A 20,547-nucleotide genomic window follows, 5' to 3' on the forward strand; every position below is an offset into this window, starting at 1 on the left:
GTTGTCGCTCTATGTCTATTTGGACGGTGATTTGACGCAAACGTTTTTGTACGCAATTTGACGTGCATGGCAGTGGATCCGATTTGCCATGTAGGAAAGACGAAGCAGTGGTGCAATCCACATGCAATGTTATTGAAACAACATAAATCAAACATAAACAGCCCCTTCATGGTAGAAAAATACTTCTTCTTTTTTATTCAGATCGGACATTGCCGTATCGCTAAATATTTCTTATATAAAAACAACAAAATGGGGTATCTTTTCAGGTAAGGTCTGTTCCCGAGTTAGGCCCGTGTCTGTGCTCCATCGCATGCGATTTAATCGCACGTGCTGTCAAAGGCTTTTTCGTATAATATTGCGATTAATTGGATGATTTGAATAATATAACGATTATGGAAAATTAATTTGAGATTGTTCCTACAAAACACCACACATTTAGTTTGACAGATAAAATCGGATGCGGCGTCCGACGAAATCAAAAATTTTTGATTCCGTCGTACGACGAAATCGCACGTCCGACGTTATCTGTCAAATCCCATACAGGCGGTCCCCGAGATACACGGTACCTCTTATACGCGGATTCGGAGATACGCGGTTTTCTAAATTTGACAATTCTTTGAGCAAATTGTACTGATTTGACACATCAATTTTAAATTGCCAAATAATTTCCGTTTTGATCGAATGTTAAAAACTATTTCAAATGGTTTAAAACTGTTATATTCAGTCAGAATCATATCAACTAATTCTTAAAGTAACTATAACCTCCCCCTACTTGCAAAATTACACGACCATTACTGATATTTTAGCTGGAAACCACGAGATTCGACTTACGCGGAAATTCGAGATACGCGGTATTTTGTGGCCGTTTTCGGTCCCCATTAACCGTGTATCTCGGGGACCGCCTGTATAACATTTGGACAGGCCTTCCGATAAAATCGCATCCGATGGAGCACAGACACGGGCCTAAGGGCTTGGTACTTGTTTCGACGCAGCGTATCGCAACGCATTGCGTGACGCACGCTGGTATCTGTTCGCTGCGTTCTGCATGGATATGTCAACACATTTTACAAAGAAAAACATCAACAAACAGCAATAATGCCTCTTATTTATAGGTTCTTATGTGATTATAATGTTAAATTATAACTGTAAAATCATTTCCAGTTCTGCTCAAAACAGTGCAAAGCATGTTTTCGCTGTTTTATTGCATATTGCGTACTGACCCGCACACACCTGTTTTGCAGCAATTACGAAATTACTTTCTCTACATTTATTTTGTTTTGTTAATAAAATTATTTAGTAGTCCAATTACACGCAAAACTGCGCTCGAAACAATTTAACGTGAAAAAATATCGATTTTCACCCGATATGGTTAAACCATTTTGACAGACGCATCACGACGTGCGTCGAAATAGAAATTTTTCTACTTTGACGCTGCGTCGTGCGTCGTTAACGCATGCGTCTGTCAAATCCCATACATTTTGGCAAAATCGCAACGCATTGCGTCGGAACAAGTACCGCTCTCTAACTCGGGAACAGACTGTACAGTGTTTACATCGCACCGTAGCTCAAATACTCAAACGTCAAAATTTCACAGAGCGCGTAATGACAATTCAATACAAAGATGACATTACGTGCTCAGAGGGATATTTAAACAAATGTTATCAGAGCATCTTTGGAGCTGTCCCGTGGTACAGTCGTTAACTCGAACGGCTCAATAACACGCCCGAAATGGGTTCAAGTCCAGAATGGACCGTCCTCCCGTAGTGAGGACTGACTATCCGGCTACGTGGTAATGAATTAAGTCTCGAAAGCCTTGTATAGGCTGGCATGTCCGCGTAGGACGTTTATGCCAAATAGAAGAAGAAGTTATCAGAGCACATTTTTATAACAGAAAACACTACAATTAATTTCAATTATATTGTACAAATTAACAAATAGTTTCCTTGATTATTCCTTGAAATTAACAAATATTTTTCTTGATCAAATATGAAGTTCATAAAAACTGGCTACGTCCTAATCCAAATAGCCAAATGTTCATAAGCAGCCAATTTTGGAATGCTAAAGATCGCTGCTTGAATAAACAGCATCAAACTTCCAGGTGGATCTTTTAAATAGCGCTTAAGCAGCTTTCTTATGCCATGGTGCAGGGGATTATTTTTCTTTGCGTTTTATTTTTAAGCAAGGCGTCATCAATGAAATAAACAACACAATTTGTCAATTTATTTGAAATATTCACAACACAACATTTATTTAAAAAACTATAAAAGTTCTTGAATTTCACATAGTTTACTAAAATATCATAATCACTGTACTCAATATTCCTTCTTCATTTAACTTATCTAGCTTGGGCAACAAGCAATGAGATGTTTGACGGTACCAGTCTATATCACTTTGACCGTTCAAATAGACATACATTGATAACGTCGCGCGCGACAAAAAGTAGCTCAATTTTGCAAACACTACTTTTCTTACTTACTTTTCTCGCGCGACATTTCTGCTTTATCCGAAATAAACGAATTATCCAGTTTGTTTCCCAAGTGTCACAAATCCACTAAACAACCACTAAACGGGTTTTAAACGACTCAAGCTCTCAACCTAAACGGACTCATGCATTCTAAAAATATCAAAAAGCTGGTGGCGCCATCTGTTGGTGGCATACCTAATCAGTGAAGCTACCTCGCTTGGAGGAGAGCTTTCTCATTTCCTCTGTACTGCTGTATGGTTTCGCATTGAAGTTATGCATCGCTAGAACTAGAACGGCGATACGATTGTTTAAATACTAGACTCCAACGGATATCACCAGCACTGAAGCAAGTGAGATTTGAGTAATGGTCGTTGGTGTTGATACCCACGTATCTGACCACACGACCATTTATATAGATTTTTGCTCAGAAAGTTAGAAGGCTATATAGGTCATGATTAGATGATTAGGTCATGATTAGAATCTGTGGCGCTTGGGTTACGAGCCAGACTTATTCAAAACATTAAAACATAAATTAGAAAACACTTTAGCATATTTTTTTCGTTTTCAAACAAAACAACATGTAGGTTCTACTTTTGCTACTTTTTGTCGCGCGAGACGTCACTCTATGTCTATTTGAACAGTGACAAGAGCGTCGTACCGATGTCATGCAATAAAAAGCTATAAAAAGCTAGCCAACCAAGTTTGGCACACCTTCACAACAACCCTTCAATTTCCATTTTAAACCATACACATGAGGTTTACCAGCTGCAAGGTTCCAAAGGGTATCAAGTGCCTGTTAAAAAGCTTCAAAGTTCCGCAAAGTACCATCTTTCTCTTAATCAGCCTTAAAGTACGACATCGGAACGATTTTTTGTTAAACAGCCTCAAATCAGCTATACAGTTCGAGCTGGCTATTTGGGATATTTTTGTGGATTTTTCACAAAGAAATATCCAATTTTAGGTCTTAGGTGAGCTATCTCAATTGACATTTTCGAGCACGATTAATCGGGAATTCGAGCAAATTCCCTTAAACTGAAGCGTTAAACTTCCCTTAAACTCCACCAGTTTAAGGGAATTTTGAAAAAGTTCTTTAAAATCAACTGTGATGCGACTTTTTCGTTACTTTCTTCTAGATTCACTCGGAAATGATGTTTCCTATCGTTATAGTTGGCTATGTTTCCATTTGATACTTAAATACCCAAGCGCCACAGATTAAGCTTAAACGACTGGAAAATTGAATATCCATAGAAAAAAAATGAAAGCTCCACAGCTTCATTGGTTTGATCAATAGATGGCGTATTAAAACTGATTATTATATTGCTATCCTTTTCTTGCAATGTGTTTCGACAAGTTTCATCTTATCATGACCTATATAGCCTTCTAACATTCCGAGCAAAAATCTATATGAATGGTCGTGTGGTCAGATACGTGGGTACCGACACCAACGACCATTACTCAAATCTCACTTGCTTCAGTGCTGGTGGTTTCCATTGGAGTTTAGTATTTAAACAATCGTATCGCCGTTCTAGTTCTAGCGATGCATAACTTCAATGCGAAACCATACAACAGTACAGAGGAAATGAGAAAGCTCTGCTCCAAGCGATGAAGCTCAACTGGTTGGGGTATCCCACCAACAGAGAGCGCCACCAGCTTTTTCGCTATTTTTAGAATGCATGAGTCGTTTGCCGTCTGCTAAACGAAGTCTTTCTATATTCCGTTTAGGAAGAGAACTTGAGTCGTTTAGAAGTCGTTTAGTGGTCGTTTAGTGGATTTGTGGCACTTGGGTAATATCCATTTTTTATAAAATAACGTCACACAAAACTAGCTGTTTTTTCATCAAAAAACCACAGCCATACATGAAAATTGACCTCGACGGCATCGTCCTTCGATAGATGAACGCCTTATTTACGAACACACCAAATCTTGGCACTTTCAACACACTTGATCACACACAAATCCACAATTTCAAGCGTATCGAGTACTAATCGAGTAAAATATGGGAAAACAATTTCGACCAAATGTCACTTGGGGTCAATTACACTGTTCTAACGTTTCGCTGAATGCTATAAATATAACTGCTAACTATATGGGCGAAAATACTGCTTGTCCTTACAAGCTGCTAAAATGCCAGGCCACTGGAGCTATGAAGTTGTAGGGAGTGCTAGGCTACATGAGAGCTCGCAGACTGCTCGAAGTTAGTTTGCGAGTACTGTTATTTTTTGTTGGTTGGGTGTTGACCATAATGCTTCCGTTTTTTGCACACTGTCCGATAGGTCCATGGATGTTCGCGAGTCCCGTACGTTTGCGTACAATTGACGTATTCCAAGAATTACGCTAAATCTTTATTTTCGTCACCCGTCGCTATTCCCGAAGCAACAAAAAAAATATTTACCGTTTAAAATGCAAGCTTCTCGGGCCGAAAACGATTGCAATATTTGGTGTTAAATAGACAGAATAAACGAGCGTACTGATGGCGTCATCAACGATTACTACACTCTTTGCTTTGCCGTTTCGTACCGTCTGCCCCTAGCCGATTGCTGTTAACAACCTAGACTGTCAGCACACCGCTTCACACATGTCAAAACTCGGAGTGCAAAGTGTATGCCAAAGTCGGACGAAGAAAGTTACAATTAATAACAATGCGGAGAGATCGATAGTTGTTCGTGTAAAAATTGTTAATCCGTTCTGTGTACGAAACGTACTGCCGAACTCTTAAAGCCGCCACAGGAAGCGACACAACATCGCACAAGGTGCATCAACCACAATACGCAAGCACCAGACGAAACCTGTATCACGGACCGTGCATGCATCGACTCAGCTTGCCAAAGAAGAACAACAAAAAAAAACGATAAATAATCGGAAGTAAAGTTCATCGGCCAACACTCCCTTATTACATGCTGGCACTGTTACGTACTTACCAATGAGCTAAGATAGTTTATATGCCTGTTCGCAATGTTCGCAAGCATAGTTCTGGACAGGCAATGTACATGATGATGATCAAATCAATAAACGATGTCACCTTGCGCTGAGATACCCTTTTGCGGCAAACCGTATTACATGTTACTGGGTTGTATGAGAGATAGTGTGAATATTTACATTATGCTTACCGTTTGTTTTGCAAACATTTATGCTGGCTGCGTTTAGTGTTGCGGAGCATAGTTTTGTAAGTATCGTTTTCGTAAACTGCTTCTTTCTTCTGCCTGGCCTTTCTACACTTGTAATTTGCTGGCTTGCTTCGAGTGACAGTACGCTTAGTTTGGCCTGCCTTTACTTTCGATTACTTTTGCAAAGCAACAAGCAGTGACAAAAAAGGCATATCAAATGTAGATATTAGTTTTCGGGCTCACTACATGATAGAAGCAGTTTGCAAAAATTGTCCAAAAAGTGATAACCAAAACATAGAAACGATATGTGTATGGACAATGTTTGCATGTGCGTGTGTGGGCATAGATATGTATATGTATATATACATGTACACACTTTCATCATACATAATACACGATTACCATTGGGCTCCCCAATGGATTAATGGCGAAAAGAAATACTGATACATAATAATTGCTAACATCCCGTGTGCTCTATTGAGCCTTATATGACCGCCTTTTACCGTTTTGGTGCAATTTTGTTTTAGGTCCATCATCATCATGCATCATGAACGCTAGCAATCAGGTGGCAAATGACAGGTGCAACATAAAAACGGCAGTAAAGCGGCGATACAACTTGATTGTTTACAAATAATTGTGATTAGAGGAACTTTTTATACTTTGTTTTAACAACTAATTTGATCACTTACCCATTGGGACGAGCACATTGAATGGTGGTGGATTGTTCTGTCCGTTCTGTACGTCATGGTTCAGCAGTATGTATCGGTAAGCATGTTAGGCTTAAAGCAAGTTGGTCTTCAAGGTTGCACAAATACTAATTTTTGTTTTCTTCCTCTTTGGCCCTTTGCAGGCAACAGCAACAATTGTGAATGGAACAAACGCGTACGAGCTTTTCTGCGAACAGCATCATCACAAGTGTAATTCCGCCATCGCCACTGCTGCGGCACTGCAGACTGCTATGAAAAGCCTCAACAGTATGGTCACCCACACCATGAGCAATTCACTGGCCACACTATGCAACATCGGCAACTCGTGCTACATGAACTCGGTGCTGTACACCTTGCGCTTCGCACCGAACTTTACGCATAATTTGCACCATCTGGTCGAGTTTCTGGAGCTGACGTTGCATAAAGCGAACGCGGAGAAACGGTGCCTGCCCGAGCACGACGAGCAGGGGCATGGGCAGGACGAGCAGAGCGCAATCAACAGCAAGCAGAAAGGCTCCCTGCTCGGGGCGGGCTCGGATGGGCCGGACGCGCTCGGTGGGCACAGCTGGAACGGCAAGGAGCTAGGGTTGCACGAAAAGCACGTGAACGGGTACGAGACGCACGCAGCACCGTACGGCCGATCGTCGAGTGCGTCCGATGGTTCGGCGATGGTCAGCGAAATATGCTTTAGCGAGAGCGAGAAGTGTAGCGCACCCGCCAATCACGCCCGTGGCTGCAACGCGTACGGTGGTGCGTCCACCCCCGCCTACACCGGTGATAGCTACAATCGGTCCCGCAAGTGCGAACCGAGCGTTAGCAATGGGAACGGTGCCAAGACCAACCGGCAGCTGGTATGCGAAACGCTGCACGAGCTGTACCACAGCCTTGCGCGGAACGAGGCGGCCGACACGATAGAGCCTTTCCACGCCGGCGGACTGCTGCAGGCGGTGCAGCGCGTGAGCAGCACGTTCGAAGGGAATCAGCAGCAGGACGCGCACGAATTTCTCATGTGCATACTGGATAGCGTGAGGGAATCGTGTTTAAAGCTGAACAAAACTCTCATCGAAAATCCAGATTTCCTCAAAATAAGGTAAGGGGTGGCATACATAGTAGGCAAGGGGTAGCCCCTAAAACTACCTGGCCTGTTAGAAATAGTAATGGGAAAAAGGACGTTTTTGTCGGAATTGATTCCGGCTAGCTCCAAAAATTTCTGGAATCGATTCCGAATAGCAGGTCCGGAATCGATTCTGTAATCGACTCCGGAATCGGCACCGGAATCGGAATTGGCTCCGATATCGGAATTGGATCCAAAATCAGAATCGGCTCTAGAATTGGAATCGGATGCGGAATCGAAATTGGCTGCAGAATCAGAATCGCCTTCGAAATCGTAGTCGGTTTCGGCATCTCCTTAAGAATAGGCGTTTGGGTCCTATGATGCTACGTATTGATAGCCGTAGAGAATCCAAATTTACTTGGAAACGATCTATTCTCGTGGAGATTCCCGGACTGATTTCGCTTCTGAAACTTTTTATTTTAATTCAAGAACTGATTCTCATTCAAGATCTAATTTCTATTTCTGGACTCAATTTTGATTTCGTTACCGGGGCAAATCACGATTCCCAGGTCGATTTCGGAATCGTTTCTGATTCCGGAATCGATTCTGGATTCGGAGTCAACTTCAGAATCGGTTCCGGAATTGGTTCCGGAATCGGCTCCAGAATCGGCTCTGATATTTGGAATCGGGTTCGGAATAGAAATCGGCACCAGAATCATAATTAGTTCCGATATCAGAATTAGCTTGAACTCGGGAGTCGGTTTCGGCATCTCCTTAAGAATATGCCTTTGGGTCCAATTCTGTTGGACTATTCTGATTCCGCCAACCCTGGAATCGGCTCCGGAATCAAATTCGGAATCGACTCCAGATTCGGCTCCGGATTCGGCTCCGGAATCAGAATCGGCTTCGGAATCGGAGTCGGTTTCGGCATCTCCTTCAGAATAGGGATTTGGGCCCAATGATGCTACGTATTGATAGCCGCAAAGAATCCAAATTTACTTATAAACGATCCATTCTCATGGAGATTCCCGGACTGATTTCGCTTCTGAAACTTCTTACTTCTGGAGTCAATTCTTAATCTGTTTCCGGAGCAAATTTCGATTCCCAGAGTCTATTCTGAATCCGTAGTCGATTCCGATCGCGTAATAGATTCCGGAGCCGACTCCGATATCAGAGTCAACTCCGGAATCGGCTCCGGAATCGATCCCGGAATCGAAATCGCTTCCAGCATTGGAATCGGCTCCTGAGTTGATGCCGAACACGGCATCGGTTTCGAGTAGGTCGGATTCCGAGCTCCCACCATTAATTTCGAAAGCAATATTTAAACAGTCCTGGAGCTGTTCAGCTTATACCGTTTATTTGTGCGATTTTTAAACAAACTTTTTCTCTTTATCGTTTTAGCTCGCTTCCATCCCTAGAAAAGCCTGCGCCCGCTAAGGGCACGTTCGATAGTGCTGACTCGGTGACTGCCAGCACCGAAACGAAGTCTAGCACACAATTCATCGGGCGCAACATATTCCGGCGGCGTAAAGAATCGCTCCGCAATGCCAAGTCCTTCGCGGCGAAGGAGAGCAAAGCGAATGCCGCAGTGGAGCTGCCGCTGGCCAGTAGCGTTAAACCGATGGCGCCCGTTAGCAAATGTGCCGATGCAGGGGCGGGCAAAGACAAGGCCAGCTTACCGCACGAAACAACGACGGGTGGGCACGGTGCGACCGCGGCGGAGGAACGGCTCGAAGAACGGATTCGCACGTTGGGGTTAAACTTCTTTTGCGAAGATTTCGAAGGTGTTACCGTGTCCAGGACGCGGTGCCTGTCGTGCGAAACGGTAACCGAGCAAAAGGAAATCATGATCGACATTGCTATTCCGATCACTTCCAGCGAGATCAGCGAGGCGCTAAAGAATCCTCAGCAATTTTATCAGGTACGTTGCTGGGTGTTAGTGGCTCATTTATGTGCGGAATGTAAAAATGATTGTTTTTGCGGTTATATTTCTTTAAAAAAAATGTGGTCAAGTATTACGAACTGTGAACCAAAATGAAAGTTAATTGAATTTCCCAACGAGTAATTACAGGGGTTTCCAAGTCACTTTCGAATGTAAACATTGTTTTTTTTTTTACCGCGTGCAAGAAGTTATTTCCCATCACTCTGATATTTCATTTCTATAATAATAATAATAATAATTTTTTTAACATGATTTTCAACACTTTACCTGTCAGCGGGTGATGCGATCCGGTTTCAAACCCCGGTGTAAAAACGATGACGAGGTGCTGCGATGCGGAGGTTAAAGTGTTGAAAATCATGCTGAAGAAATTAAAAATTATTACAGGGGTTTTCAAGTCATTCGAATGGGCACATCATTATTCACTGCCTATAGATTTATTTTCAACAGCTACGATCATACATTGTATTCGCATCACAATAATGTTTCAGTTCTTACACATGATTTTCTACACATAACAAAAAACTGTCAAACTACTCAATCCAACTTCCAGCGTGTTGAAAATCATTTAGACGAACTGAAAAATTATGATGATGTAAATAGAACATTTGACAGCTGTTGAAAAACATTGTTGCATTTTAAATTGACTCGGAAACCCCTGTGTGACGGAAATGAAAAGTTACATCGATGTGGAATAACATTTTGCACGCGGTGAAAAGCAATGTTTACAATCGGAAGTGACTTGAAACCCCCTGTACTTATTCACCGCCTCCAAGATGTTTTTCAACAGCAGTCAAATGGTGTACTTGCTTCATAATACAATTTCAGTTCTTACTCATGATTCACAACACACCACAAAGAACTGACAAACTCAATCTAGCCTGGATCTATTCAAAATCATGCCGAATAAATTAAAAATTATAATACAGGTTTTCCTAGTGACTTTCGAATGTAAACGTTGTTGTTCATCTCGTGCAAGATTGATCATCTACATCAATTTGATATTTTGTTTCAACAGAATGATTTTCATTAATTTCTTCAGGATGATTTTCAACATGTCTGATGCTTGAGTTTGTCAGTTTTTTGTGTTGAAAATTATGTGTAAAAACTGAAATTTTATCATGACGCAAAACACCATTTGACAGCTGTTGAAAAACATCTTGGAGGCAGTGAATAATTATGTGCACATTCGAAAGTGACTTGGAAAACCCTGTTACGCATATTAGAAATTCAATCGATCCATCAAGCGTCGTATTTCGGCTTGTTTTGTACCACGTTCACTTTTATAGCAAAGCAAGCAATATTATAGCAAACATTCATGCAACATTAAATATATGAACTGAGATTTAAAAAAAACTCAATTAATGGTTGATGTTTTTCGTTTGCTCCCCCGCCAGGACGCTTGCATAACGCAGGAATACTTTCGTGGTGATAACAAGTACCGGTGCGAAGTGTGCTCGGGCTACACCGAGGCTTGCCGTACGATATCCTTCGATATACTGCCCCGGCTGCTGGTGCTGCAGCTGAAGCGGTTCAATGGCGATATGGAAAAAATTAACAGCTACATCCCGACGCCGTTCGTGTTGCAGTGCTTCTGCGCCGACTGTCTGGGCAAGTCGGACAGCGAGAAGCGCCACGTGTACCGGCTGTACAGCGTGATAACGCACGTCGGTGCGCGCATGTCGGTCGGACATTACATCGCCTACACCAGCTCGCTGCAGATCCCGCTGCACTACGTCAACTGTGTTAAGGATCGCCAACGAAGGGCACTGCTCGCTGCCTCTTCCCTGGAAGCGCAGGCGGCCGGCGTGTCGAACGGCATCAAAGGCGTCGGAATCTCGGGCAAGGGGCACGGCGGCGGCGTCGACAAGAGTGCTTCCGGTCAATTAAAAAAGCTGTTTGGCAGCAAAAAAGCCTCCAGTGCTGGTGATATTAGCAAAAAGCTGAAAAACAACGTTATTAATCGGTTCTCCCCCATCAATGGGATCGAAAACCTGCAGCTGAACGCGCACGCCACCACCGTCTGCATCGAGAAGGCGGTGCGGGCCGGCTATAGTGATAACTTTTACAGCATTCAAAGCATGGACGGCGTCAGCTCGGCGCGCAGCGCGGTCGATTGTTCGCTGGGCGGCGGGAGCAATCCGTGCGACGGCAAAACGAATCATCCGCTGCGCAGTATTTGCGACAAAGCGTCGAACCTGCACGATCTCCATTGCCAGAGCGTCGGTTGCTGTGCCGTGCTGGCGAAAAACATACTCGCCGATGACATCCGGCATGCGGGATGCGCTCACGCCGGAAGCGGGACCGCCGATGAGGGCGGCGGCCTGATCGGGGACGGTTTGCGCAGCAGCAGTGGCCCGGGCAGCGCCCCCCATCACCTATCGCCTATCGTGGCGGGGTCAATGTGCGAAATGAACTGTGCACAAAGTCGCTACAAGCTGGATGGTGCGAACGGCGAAAGCCAATCAACCATCGGCAACTGTCACTCTTCATTGCTGTCCAGCTCGTCGATTAACAATCAAGGTAATAGCGAGCTAAGTTATGGCAATTTCATGGACGATACCGTTGCAAGGCAGCAGCAGCAGCAGCAGCAGCTAACCTGGTACATGTGCGACGATGACAAGGTAAAAATTATGACGCAGCTCGAGTTCGAGGAGATACTGTCACCGAACCGGCGCCATGTGACCACGCCATACCTGCTGTTTTACGCGCGCTACGACATTGAGCGAAAGGAACATAATCAACCAAAAGAGCAGTCGGCATCGCCCACGCAGCAGCATCAGCAACAGCAGTATCAACACAAAATGCATAAGGTAATAACCAAGCATGTCCCGGCGGCGACCAAATCTGCTACCATCTCCGTTTAAGTTTGACGCGCACGAGGCTCCAGGCACGTATGCTGGCAAGTCTAAAAATTAAACACGTTTCTTTCTATTCAAGGAATACTTCCTGCCTGGCGCCAAGACCACCTAGCTGGTCGTGCCCGGCCTTATATTGGCTTATTGTAAATCAACCCCCACTCCCACTCCTTCCCCATCCCCTCCCCTGTTTAAGTTGGCAACGCACGCAGCGCCACGGGATAGTCAGTGCTTGCTGCCTGGATCACGTGCGACGTGGAGCAGGGGGATAGGGACCGCCACGGAATTGTGGCGTGAGAGATCTAGACTTTAGCAGCATGGCAATATAGTTGACCTCCTCATTCGAGTCGCATATAGTAATTATATTAGGGCGAAGATAGATCGTGAAACCTGAAGCCGGTTCAAAATCGGCTTTCTAACTTATTGACAGACAAATAAGAAGCAACAGTGTAAAAGCTAAGAGAAATGTTAGAGATGATAGAGGGTTTGGAGTAGTGCGCCGTAACATCATTCAACAATATATGGTATATGAGAGACCGCATTAGAGCAGCAACAGAAACTGAGTAATGTTCAATATATTTAAAGAGGAATAATAAAACAAAACAGAACAAACAGAGCATACCGCTTTACTGTTGTAAACACTTTGTTACTGGAATATCATCAGATAATGTTTAAGTTGCTGAAATGGTTAAAATCACAAAATTGTATGTTTCAATGCCAAAATGAATATTATAAAACGTCCTCTCGTCCCCTTCTCCTCTCATCTACAACAAGCATACTTAGCGGGATCGTTTGCGTTTGTTTTATGCATGACCGTTGATGACCCTCAATCGCAAACCTTGATTGAACCTGCTTCTTCTTCGTATCTGAGCGCAATAACGCGTCTGTCGGTCAAGGCCAACCATCAAACATGGAGACTGTAGCGCAATGGAAAGAAAGGTTTTGCTGCTTGCTAGTGTTGGGTAAATTCAGGTGATTCATATTTATGAACGTGATGGATCATTGTAATGATTCATTCAATTTGAATCTCAAATCTCGAAAGATCCATGAATCTTGAAAAAGATTCTTATATCTCGAAAGATTTACTCGGACAAGTTTTAGGTGGGATCGGGCCAATTCAATATTTTGGAAATCATATAACTCTAAAGATCCATAAATCCCAGGAGATATATGAACTTAAATGGATTTATGAATCTTATAGAATCACGAATATTAAGAGATTCATGAATCCTTGGAGATTCCTGATTCTTAGAAGATTCTTGATTCTTTCAAGATTCATGAATCCTTGGGGATTCATGATTGTTTAAAGAATATTTGAAGATTCGTGAATCCCCAAGAATTCATGAATCTTTATATTTCATGAATCTGAATATTCGACTCGAGATTCGAATCACTCATCACTGAAGATTCATATGTATGAACCTGAACGAAAGATTCAAGAAACCCAACACTACTGCTTTCGTCTTTCGTCACAATCAGCTACAACAGGTGTGTGTATGTTTGTGAATGTTTTAGTTTTATTTCTATAAAAAATTGAGGACCGTGCTACAGCTACTCCCTAGACTGGACGGTATAGTCAGGAAAATATTTAAAGTAACTTAACTATCTACCGAGCATGTGCGTGTGTTATTTTTTAATATTTTAACTCCCTCTTCAATGTAGAGAAATGCTTGCGGCAGGACTGTGTAATTGTACTGCTGATGGGGCTGAAGGTAAACGGGGTATGCTTTAAGTACTACACTTCTGGGGAAGGGCGCCTACGGAAATGTATCGGCGCACCGTCCACCCGCGCGGGCCCCTTTGCTACAGGTCGTCGATTAAACTTAACACTGAAACGGACCGGGTAGTAAGCATTGGCAATAGGCGTTCCATCTTGTCAATGTTCACTTTCGACCACCGGTTGTTCGTTTGGGCCGTTTCCAGCGCCTGTTTGACGCCCTGGTTGGCCTTTTCGAAGATCGGTGCCTTCTGTTCGATCAGATCGGTCAGCTCCTGCAGCTCCTCGCTGGAAAACATTTGCTCCGCGAGCGGTTTGATGTAGCGCGACAGTCGCGACGTGTCCGGGCTCAGGCTGTAACGGAGTAAAAGGAACGGTGTGGTTAGTATTCGATCTAGTGATGGGGAAAATGAAGATTTTTGGGACTGTAGGTTCGGAATTAGTTTCCAGAATCGATGATGGAATCGGATCCGGAATTGGTTCCGGAATCAGAATTAGATCCGGAATCGGAATCGGCTCCGGAATCGAAATCGGTTCCGGAGTCGAAATCTGCTTCAGAATCAGAATCTCCTTAAGAATAGGCGTTTTGGTTGAATGATGCTACATATTGAAAGCTGTATAAAATCCAAATTTACATTCTCATGGAGATTCCCGGACTGATTTCGCTTCTGAAACATCTTAATATTCCCGAGCTAATTCCATTTCTGGAGTCAATTCTGATTCCGTTACCGGGGCAAATTGGGATTCCCAGGTCGATTTCGGTTTCTGATTCCGAAATCGATTTCGGATTCGCAGTCAACTCCAGAATCGGCTCCGGATCTGGTTCCGGAGTTGGCTCCGAAATTCAGAATCGGGTTTGGAATCGAAATCGGCTCCAGAATCGGAATTGGCTCCGAAATCAGAATTAGCTCGTACTCGGAGTTGGTTTCGGCATCTCCTTAAGAATAGGTGTTAAGAATAGGTTCTGGAGTCAATTCTGATTCCTGAGCCGACTCCGATCGCGAAATCGAATCAACTCCGGAATCGGCTGCAGAATCGACTCCAGATTCGGCTCCGGAATCGGAATCGATTCCAGCATCGGAGTCGGCTCCAGAATTGGTTCCGAACACGGAATCGGACTCGGGTAGGTAATTCGAATGCTGGAGGCTTCACGCACGCGTTTAGCGCCGGCGGCATCGGTAGCTGTCCGTTACTTACTAGTTGTATATGTCGTCGGCCCGCTCGAGGAAGAACTTTTTGGCGGCAGCGAACCCGGCATCGTTGCGCGACACGCCGCTGAACAGAATCGTGGCGTCCTGCTTGCGCACGCCCGACGTGCTGTTAAGGGACCACTGCAGGAAGCGCTCGACGAGCCGCACCTCGCGCGTGCACGCCAGCGAACCGATGATCATGATCTTTTCCGCCCCGACGTTGCTCTGCAGGTAGCGCAGCCAGAGGAAGTGCCACTGCGCCTCGTCGCCCCGGCGGATCGCGTTGCAGTACACCACCGGGCGGAGATTGACCGGCACCGGGTTGTCCGTGTCCGGGCTGCTCTCGTTCATCCAGCGGGCGAACAGCTCGACCGACCGGTTGACGCAGTCGCCGACCTCGAACCGGCAGGCCCAGGAAGCGATCAGCGTGATCTGCTTGATCCCGTCCAGCCGTTCGGTCGTCGCCCGGCTGCCATTGAAGATGTCCAGCTGCTCGTAGATCGGCTCGAGGATGTACTGCACGTAGCTCCGGAACACGCCGTACAGTGGCGTGCGCTTCAGGATGCGGTTGATGTTGTTCAGGTTGGTCAGTGCAGACTTCCACGGGATGTATTGCGTCTCCTGCCGCAGGTAGTTCAGCATCGCGAACGCGATGCCGTAATTCTGCTGCCCCGTCCAGGCCAGATCCATCGCGTCATCGATCAGCTGCGCGCGGTTCAGCAGCCCGATCTCGCCGAACCGGGGCCCGTTCAGCTGCGCAATGATCAGCTGATAGTTGCGCCTGTCGTACCGCACCTTGTACAGCCCGGCCAGCTCAACGTTGAAGATGACCCACTGGTCGCCATCGGGCAGATCCTCCAGCAGCTTCGCTTCCTGCTGGTGCGAGCCCTTCGGCTCGCCGCTGCACGCCATCCACGCTTTCGGCAGCGTGTCGTTAAAGTCGATCTGCTTCGCGGTAGTGTAGGTCAACGGTATCCACCAGCAGTAGTCGGTCACGTTGCTGTCCGGCCGCACGTCGGAGGAAATGAAGCGCATTTGCGTTACCTCCGCCGTGTTGGCGTCGTAGTTGCGCGTCACGGTGATGATCGGGTAGCCCGTCTGCAGCGTCCACGAGTCCATCACCTTCTTCACGTCGATGTGGTCGGGCAGTACGCCGTTCGCGTGCGCCTCCTCGGTCAGGGCCGCCCACAGGTTGTCCTGCTCCGCGTTGCCGTACGCGTGCCGGCGCAGGTACCGGCCGACGCCGTCGCGGAACGTTTCCTCGTCCAGGAACAGGTGCATCATGCGTATCACGATCGAGCCCTTCTCGTACGAGATCGCGTCGAAGATTTGCGATATCTGGTTCGGGTGGCCGATCTCCACCGAGATCGGGTGGCTGGACTGCAGCGCATCGAACTTGAAAATGTCCAGCGTGTTCGAGACCGACTCCTCCTCGAGCGAGTGCCACTCGGGGTGCAGATAGTCGACGCCGAGGCTGGCGACGTACGTCGCGAAGCCTTCGTTCAGCCACAGGTCGGTCCACCAGCGCATAGTGACGAGATTGCCGAACCACTGGTGCGCCAGCTCGTGCGCAATGACCGACGCAACGCGGTGCTTGTTGCTCGCCGTCGACACGTTCGGATGGTAGAGCAGGGCCGTTTCGCGGTACGTGATGAGGCCCCAGTTTTCCATCGCACCGGACGCAAAGTCCGGTATCGCGATCATGTCGATCTTGGGCAGCGGGAACTTCTGCTGAAAGTAGTCCTCGTAGAAGCGCGTTACTTTCGGGCCGATCTCGCGCGCATAGTCCACCTGCTCGATCGCGTCGCGCCGGGCCCAGATTTTAAACAGCACGTCGCCCTCCTCCGCCGCCATCGCTTCCCGGTACTCGAAATCGTTCACCGTGTACGCGACGAGGTAGGTCGACATCGGCACGGTGGTGCCGAACACGTCCATCACCCAGCCCGGCATACCGTCCACCGGGGCGCTGCTGTTCACCGGCATGTTGCTGAGCGCGACGTACCGCTCGTCGTGCGCTAGCGCGATGTCGAAGGTGGCCTTCATTTCCGGCTCGTCGAAGCACGGGAACGCTTGGCGGGCGTACGTCGGCTCGAACTGTGTCACCGCCAGCCAGATCTTCTGCTTGCTCGCCTTGTCGACGTAGCTGCTGCGGTAGTAGCCGAGCAGGCCGGTGCCGAGGGCGCTCTCGAACGGTACGACCAGCTCGTAGCGGTTCCCCTTGCGCAGCACGGTGGCCACGTTCAGTATCACAAAGTCATGCTCCTTGGCGTACTGCACGCTTTTGATCGCTATGGCGGAGCCGTTCTGCTGGCCGGCCGAGCCCAGTTCGCGCAACGAGATGCCCTGCTCGGGAAGCGTTAGGTTTTTCGAGTGCAGCACTATATTCTCCGTATCCTCGTGGCAAATGAGCTGTAAAATCCATCGCACACAAACACGTGTTATTAGGTCCAAGACTTTTTTGTTGTCCGCTTCCTTTGGTTGCTTACCCGCATCGCCACTTGGCCGTAAAATATGAAACCTCGCTCATCGCCAAGATGTGTGTAGACGCGCAGATTGTAATGCTCGGGAGTGATCGATTTGGGCAATCGGTAACCGCTGTACGGCACTCCCGTGTCACCCACGGTCACTCCTATAATGGTTGCAGCAATTACTGCGAGCAGCATCGAGCTTCGACCCATCGCCATACCTAAGCAAACGGGAATCGGGAATTAAACAACCGTAAAAATCAAACAAAGTAACAGCACAGTAAAACTCGAATAGCAACTAGCGGTGTGAGCTCGGAATTGGACCTCCATGTTCGGAATCAATTCCGAAGTCGAGTCCGATGCTGGAATCGATTTCAGAGTCGGCTTCAGAATCAGAATCAGTTCCGGAATCGGAAACGACCTGGGATTCGCAATTTTCCCCGGTCATGGAATCAGGATTGACTCCAGAAATGCAATTAGCTCCGGAATGAGAATCAGTTGGAATCAGAATAGATCGTTATAAGTAAATATTGATTCTTTGCGGCTATCGAAACCGATTCTGTTTCCGATTCTGTTTCCGATTCCTATTCCGGATCCGATTCTGGAGCCAATTTCTGAGCCAATTCCGGAAACCAATTCCGGAGCCAATTCTCGAGTTGACACCGAATCCAGAATCGATTCCGGAATCAGAACCGACTTCGGAAACGACCTGGGAATTGCTTTTTGCTCATCAGGATTGACTCCAGAAATTGAATTAGCTCCGGAACGAGGATCAGTTCTTGAACTGAAATCAGAAGTTTCAGAAGCGAAATCAGTCCGGGAATCTCCATGAGAATTTATCGTTTACAAGTAAATTTGGATTCTTTGCGGACATCAAAAGCATTATTGAACCCAAACGCTTATTCTTATGGAGATGTCGAAACCAACTCCGATTTTGAAGTCGGTTCTGATTCTGGAGACAATTTCGATGCCAGAGCCGATTTCGATTCCGGAATCGATTCCGATTCCGAAGTCATTTCCGACTCCGGAGCCGATTCCAGAATCCGGAAGCTGATTCCGAACCTATTATCCGTAATCGAGTCCAGAAAACTTTGGTGCTAGCCGATCGTATCGATTCCGACAAAAACTTCATTTTTTCCCATCACTATTAGGTAACTCTTGTTGGTGTAGCAACGGTTCAATTATTTACACTTTTTTTTAACGTTACGGTTATGCAACGGCACTTTAAAAAATGCCCAAAACAACCTTTTAAGTAAAAATACAGAAAATTAGCATCATACTTATTAAGCTGAGCTAACATTTTGAAAGCGATTTGAAGGGTTTAATTTCATTGATTTGAGCATTGAGCGTATTTGCAAGTATTTGCACACTGTATTTAACTGTCAATAGGCAAAAGCTGATCGTGGTGGTGTATGGGCAGATAATTCTGGTAATTTTTGATAGCAGTTCAATTTAAATAAAAATCGCTTTAGGTTATCAAACATTAACACAACAACAAATCACTACACAGCATGTCTCGAGGGAATTGAACACTTTGGAGCAAACACTAATAATAGCCCACCGCAAACACAGTAGCAGCACAGCACACGACCGCACTCACCGAGATCTTGACGGGTTCTTCTCCCGCGGACAGCCGACGAACTTGGAATTTATATGCGAATCATCGGTGTGTTGTGCTTCATGTAATATGCTGAAGGCGTTTACAGTACTGTGGAACAACCACACGCAGAAAAGCACACACATATACAAACAGCGGCAGCGGCAGTAGCAGAGAGAAAAGGTTAACTCTTCTGATTGATCCAACGCATCTCGTGGCACTTTCACGCCAATCGAACGCCAACCCTAATCGACGTGCCTACACAAAACACACTCACACACACGTTTGTATGGTCTTTCAATTAAAGCCTCCACTTGTACCAACATATGAAAACATGGGAAGTATTTTATAAAGAACGCAACGTACATTTTGCCTTAATCCTATTCCTAGTGAACAGGGTAAATAGAAATATAAAAAACACACGGCCTACCATAATTTGCCACTTTTTTTACAGTGGAAGACGGAGGACTGACCTTAAACCGCAATATCAAACCGGTTTATTCGTCTTTCAGCAGTGTGCGTACGAGGTGATAGCATCTGAATTTCAATCACTAACCTTAAGAATTAAAATTATAAATGCCCGTGCACGTACCCCAGCCCCATCGCCTTATCTTCGTATTATACGTAATTTTCTGTAGCAATTTTTTAAGCGCAACTGCACGATCGCACAGTCGTCTTACAGCGAATCGATTATGTAGTTAGCTTGATTTAAAGTACAGTATAAACAGTGATACAGTTAATAGCACTGGGCAAAATGTAACAAATAATTCGATTGTAGCTACCAGTTGAAGAGCAGTTTTTAATTTGTTTTTTTTTTTTGTTTTGTAAAAGTAAAATAATTACCTAACTCTTTAAAAACATTCAATTTCTTAAGAACCAACCAAACCGAAACTGCGTTTATTGGTAATGAATATGTCTTGGAAACTCTCAACAAACCCTGCAAACGCAAACTTAAACTGAATCAGAATCAGAATCAGCATATATGATTATTGGTATTTTTCTTTTAAGTTCATGTGTACATTTGTTTTGCGTAACGCTCGCTTTTCACCGCTGTGGAGGGTTTTGCCAGGATTTCAGAAAAAAGGGTGCTAGGCCTAGGGCCTTTTGTTACGCTAACTTAACTTAAACTAAAATTAAACTAACTTATCTACTTTACACTATTAGATTAGAAGCAGGACAAAAAGAATAAGAAATTCAAAAATAAGAAAGAAAGGAGGAGAAAAAAGTATAAAAAGTGAAAAATTCAAAAGAGTGTCCTTAGGAAACTTAAACTGAAAGTAAAATATTCGTAGAGTAAAATAAACTTGACTAGAAAGCTTGCCACCTCACATCATCACAAAACAATCGTTAGGTACATCATCTACAAATACAAAATAAATTATGCAACAGGGCGGCTTTATGCTTTAGAACAGCGGTCGGCAAACTTTTTAGGCCAAGGGCCAAATTTAGTAA

General features: G+C 45.3%; 2 protein-coding genes across 10 annotated transcripts; one reads left to right on the top strand and one right to left on the bottom strand.

Moving 5' to 3' along the window:
• The first annotated feature begins 4,740 nt into the window (after positions 1-4,740).
• LOC1277401 (uncharacterized) lies at positions 4,741-12,742 on the top strand. Of its 7 annotated transcripts, none has more exons than XM_061651127.1 (6): positions 4,741-5,627; positions 6,096-6,333; positions 6,419-7,365; positions 8,731-9,250; positions 10,666-12,081; positions 12,209-12,742. In XM_061651127.1, the coding sequence occupies exons 2-6, from the start codon at positions 6,313-6,315 to the stop codon at positions 12,239-12,241; spliced, it is 2,937 nt and encodes a 978-aa protein (XP_061507111.1). In that variant the 5' UTR covers positions 4,741-5,627; positions 6,096-6,312; the 3' UTR covers positions 12,242-12,742. The 7 variants fall into 7 exon arrangements, with proteins under 7 accessions (XP_061507111.1, XP_003437126.2, XP_061507079.1 ...); XM_061651095.1 differs by having other exon boundaries at positions 4,749-5,627; positions 6,096-6,323; XM_061651134.1 differs by having other exon boundaries at positions 4,751-5,214.
• An 881-nt stretch (positions 12,743-13,623) lies between these two features.
• Positions 13,624-19,537, bottom strand: LOC1277402 (aminopeptidase N). 3 transcript variants are annotated; one of them, XM_316862.5, is made up of 4 exons: positions 19,099-19,537; positions 17,520-17,719; positions 15,041-17,442; positions 13,624-14,197 (listed from the first exon to the last, which is right to left on the bottom strand). In XM_316862.5, the coding sequence occupies exons 2-4, from the start codon at positions 17,715-17,717 to the stop codon at positions 13,930-13,932; spliced, it is 2,868 nt and encodes a 955-aa protein (XP_316862.6). In that variant the 5' UTR covers positions 17,718-17,719; positions 19,099-19,537; the 3' UTR covers positions 13,624-13,929. The 3 variants fall into 3 exon arrangements, with proteins under 3 accessions (XP_316862.6, XP_061507139.1, XP_061507132.1); XM_061651155.1 differs by having other exon boundaries at positions 19,060-19,537; XM_061651148.1 differs by lacking the exon at positions 19,099-19,537 and adding an exon at positions 18,561-19,008.
• Positions 19,538-20,547: the final 1,010 nt, after the last annotated feature.

The sequence above is a fragment of the Anopheles gambiae genome, chromosome X (genome assembly GCF_943734735.2).
Source record: "Anopheles gambiae chromosome X, idAnoGambNW_F1_1, whole genome shotgun sequence".
Lineage (NCBI taxonomy): Eukaryota > Metazoa > Arthropoda > Insecta > Diptera > Culicidae > Anopheles > Anopheles gambiae.

Excerpts from the sequence above, each read along its gene's own strand:
- LOC1277401 (XM_061651075.1), top strand. The coding sequence starts at position 6,279 with ATGGTGGTGGATTGTTCTGTCCGTTCTGTACGTCATGGTTCAGCA. Across the intron at positions 6,324-6,418 it reads CTGTACGTCATGGTTCAGCA|GCAACAGCAACAATTGTGAA; the intron begins GTATGTATCGGT and ends GGCCCTTTGCAG. Across the intron at positions 9,251-10,665 it reads ATCCTCAGCAATTTTATCAG|GACGCTTGCATAACGCAGGA; the intron begins GTACGTTGCTGG and ends CTCCCCCGCCAG.
- LOC1277402 (XM_061651148.1), bottom strand. The coding sequence starts at position 18,630 with ATGAAGTTTTTGTCGGAATCGATACGATCGGCTAGCACCAAAGTTTTC. Across the intron at positions 17,720-18,560 it reads GACTCGATTACGGATAATAG|GTATGGCGATGGGTCGAAGC; the intron begins GTTCGGAATCAG and ends CCGTTTGCTTAG. Across the intron at positions 17,443-17,519 it reads ACGGCCAAGTGGCGATGCGG|CTCATTTGCCACGAGGATAC; the intron begins GTAAGCAACCAA and ends TGGATTTTACAG.